Source organism: Elephas maximus, chromosome 10 (assembly GCF_024166365.1).
Source record: "Elephas maximus indicus isolate mEleMax1 chromosome 10, mEleMax1 primary haplotype, whole genome shotgun sequence".
NCBI classification, from domain to species: domain Eukaryota; kingdom Metazoa; phylum Chordata; class Mammalia; order Proboscidea; family Elephantidae; genus Elephas; species Elephas maximus.
The window spans coordinates 32106768-32109921 of NC_064828.1; the positions used below are offsets into that span (position 1 = coordinate 32106768).

The 3154-nt window shown below is 40.8% G+C and overlaps 1 gene segment (V, D, J or C); it reads left to right on the top strand.

Annotated features, from left to right (window-relative positions):
* The first annotated feature begins 244 nt into the window (after positions 1-244).
* LOC126083642 (T cell receptor alpha variable 5-like) lies at positions 245-900 on the top strand. The segment is given in 2 exon segments: positions 245-382; positions 557-900. Coding segments are annotated over 2 exon segments (396 nt in total).
* The last annotated feature ends 2254 nt before the right edge of the window (positions 901-3154 follow it).

Consider the following 3154-nt stretch of genomic DNA (forward strand, 5'->3'; position numbering starts at 1 on the left):
ACTTCCTGATTGGAGGCATACTTGGAACCTAGTTTATTTGCCCTATTGCTGCTTCCTGTGTCAGTGTCTCCCATATACAGGTAAGAGCAGAGGATTTGACTAGCTGGTTTAGCAGTTGGGGATCTGACCACAAGATGGCAGAGCACCTCTGCTGATGCAGAACATCTGAAAGGTTCCTTTTGGTGGATTTCTCTGAGTAGGCTAAAGGCAGCAGCAGATTCCCGTGTAGGTGGTTTAAGAAACTCCTGTGTTTTGGAGGAAAGGAAGAGGTAACTTGATAAAAGTAGTAGCTCTCTTGGCTGGAGGCTGCAGGTCCCAATTGAGGGAACAATGAAGATACTTACTGGACCTTTGTTAATGCTCTTGTGGCTGCAGCTAGACTGTAAGTTGAGGGTTTTTGGGGAGTGGGATGGTTTAGTAAATATTCATTAGAAGTCTGAGGGGGAGACTAGCCTTTTCCAGATTTCCAGTAGTTACTGTAGGAAAAGAAATGCAAACTCTGGAGAATGATGACTTGATGACATTTTCCTTTATCCGATGTTTCCTTTTTGCACAGGTATGGTTAGAGGAGAGAAGGTGGAGCAGAGTCCTTCTTTCCTGAGTGTCCAGGAGGGAGAGAGCTCTGCTTTCAACTGCACTTATACCGACAGTGGTTCCACCTACTTCTTTTGGTATAAACAAGAACCTGGAAAAGGTCTTCAGTTTCTTATACGTACTCTTGCAAGTGAGGACAAGAAACAAGAGGAAAGACTCACTGTCCTATTGAATACTAAAGAGAAACATTTCTCACTGCATATAGCAGATGTTCATCTTGGGGACTCAGCCACCTACTTCTGTGCATCAAGAGCACAGTGCTCCCCAGGCATTGGCAGCCTGTACCCAAAGCTGAGCCTGGGCTGAAGGGCCACCCCCATCCTTTGACAGATCTTTGAATTGAGGGCTTTTCTGTATTGTATTTCTAATTCATGAAACCAGTTTCCATTGAGTGAACTTCGATTCAAGGCTAATTCACGTGTGTCAGAGTAGAATTGCACTCCACGGAATTTTCAATGTCTTATTTTTCTGTAGTAGTTTGCCAGGCCTCTCTGCCAAAGTTCTTGTGGGTGGATTCAAACTTCCAGCCTTTTGTTCAACAGTGAGCATGTTAAATGTTTAAACTATACCTAAGGATTGTTTTGGAGCCCTGGTTGCACAGTGGTTAAGAACTCAGGTTGCTAACTAAAATGTCGGCAGTTTGATTCCACCAGACACTCTTTGGAAACTCTATGGGGCAGTTCTACTCTGTTATATAGCGTCACTCTGAGTCAGAATCTACTCTACAGAAATGGGTGTTTTTTTAATTTGAGGATTGTTTTAGAATTACTAACACATAGGCATTCTAAAATATCCTAAAAGAAAGTTTTAAAATGACCCAGTAAGTTTTGGAACATTTTGGATGGAATCTTAAGGGGGATTAATGATTTCTTGTTGCATACTGAGGTTTCAGGGCTGACTATGTGTCATTCAGATTTTTTCACTAGCAAAAACACCTTGGAGTCAATGTCAAAGAATAGACTTTCGTTAGACTCAAGAATAACAGCATTTATTAGCTTTCCCTGATTATAAAAGTATTAATTGCATATTGGAGGGAAAAAAACCAGAAAAATATAAATCTTTTTTAATCTCTTATCAACCAGTTATAATACAAAGTAACTAATGCTTACTTAGCCTTTACATATGATGAACACTATACAGCATTGTTTAGTATCGGTTAACCTTTAGGATGCCTTGTGAAGCAGGTACTGTCGTCCTAATTGTCTTTTACAGACCAGGGAAAAAGGTTTAGAGTAGATAAATGACTTTCCCATGATGACGTTATAAAATGGCAGATCCAGTAGTGGAAGGAAAGCAGTCAGCCTCCAGATTCCACAATCTTTTTTTTTTTTTAGGCGAATGTTGGTTTGATAACAGCAACGGCATTTACATAAGTGTGAAAAATGTTAAGCCTTTTTTTGCTTGCTTGTTTTCCGCTGGAGTTTTAAACTTTAGCAGTTTTTAGAAAATTTTATCATGCTTTAGGTTAAGTTTACTGCTCAAATTAATTTGTCATTTAAAAATTTATGCACGTATTGTTTTGTGACATTGGCTGCCATCTCCATGATGTGACAGCAAGCTTCCCCTTTCCACCAGGGTTCCCTGTGCCCATTCGTCTAGTTCTTGTCCCTTCCTGCCTTTTTGTCTTGCTTTTGGGCAGAAGTTGCCCATTTGGTCTTGTATATTGGATTGAACTAAGAAGCACGTTCCTCATGTGTGTTATTGTTCGTTTTATAGCCCTGCCTAGTATTTGTCTGAAAAGTGAACTTTGGGAGTGGTTTCATTTCTGAGTTAGCAGAGGGTCATGAGGCCATAGGCTCGGGGTTTCTGCAGTCTCCGTCAGACCAGTAAGTCTGGTCTTTTTTCTTGAATTTGAATTCTGTTCCACATTTTTATCCCATTCTGGCCAGTAATCTCCGTTGTGATCCCTGTCAGAATGGTTTATGGTGGTAGCCAGGCACCATCTAGTTCTTCTGGGTAAGGATGGTGGCGGCTCTGGTTTATACTGTTCTTTAGTCCATTGGGTTTTTTGGGTTTAGTCCATTGGGCTAATATTTTCCTTTTGTCTTTATTCTCCTTTGCTCTGGACAGAATGGAACAAATTAGATGTGTCTTTGATGGCCGCTCACAAGCTTTTAAGACCCCAGATGCTACTCAGCACAATAGGATGTAGAACATTTTCTTTATGAAATATGTTATGCCAATTGACCTAGATGTCCCTTGGGACTATGGTCCGCAGCGCTCAGCCCCAGCCACTTGGTCTCTTGAAGTGTTCGGATGTGTCTAGGAAACTTCTGTGCTTTTGTTTTGGTCCAGTTGTGCTGACTTCCCCTGTATTCTGTGTTGTCCTTCCCATCTCTGAAGTTGACACTTGTCTACTATCTAGTTAGTGATTTCCCCTTCCCATTCCTATCCACCCCTGTAACCATCAAAGAGTGCTTGTTTCTGTGTGTAAACCTTTTTTTGAGTTCTTAGAATCATGTTCTCATACAATATTTTTACTTCGTGACTAAGTTATTTCACTCAGCCTAATGCTCTCCAGATTCATCCATGTTGTGAGATGTTTTGAGGATTCATTACT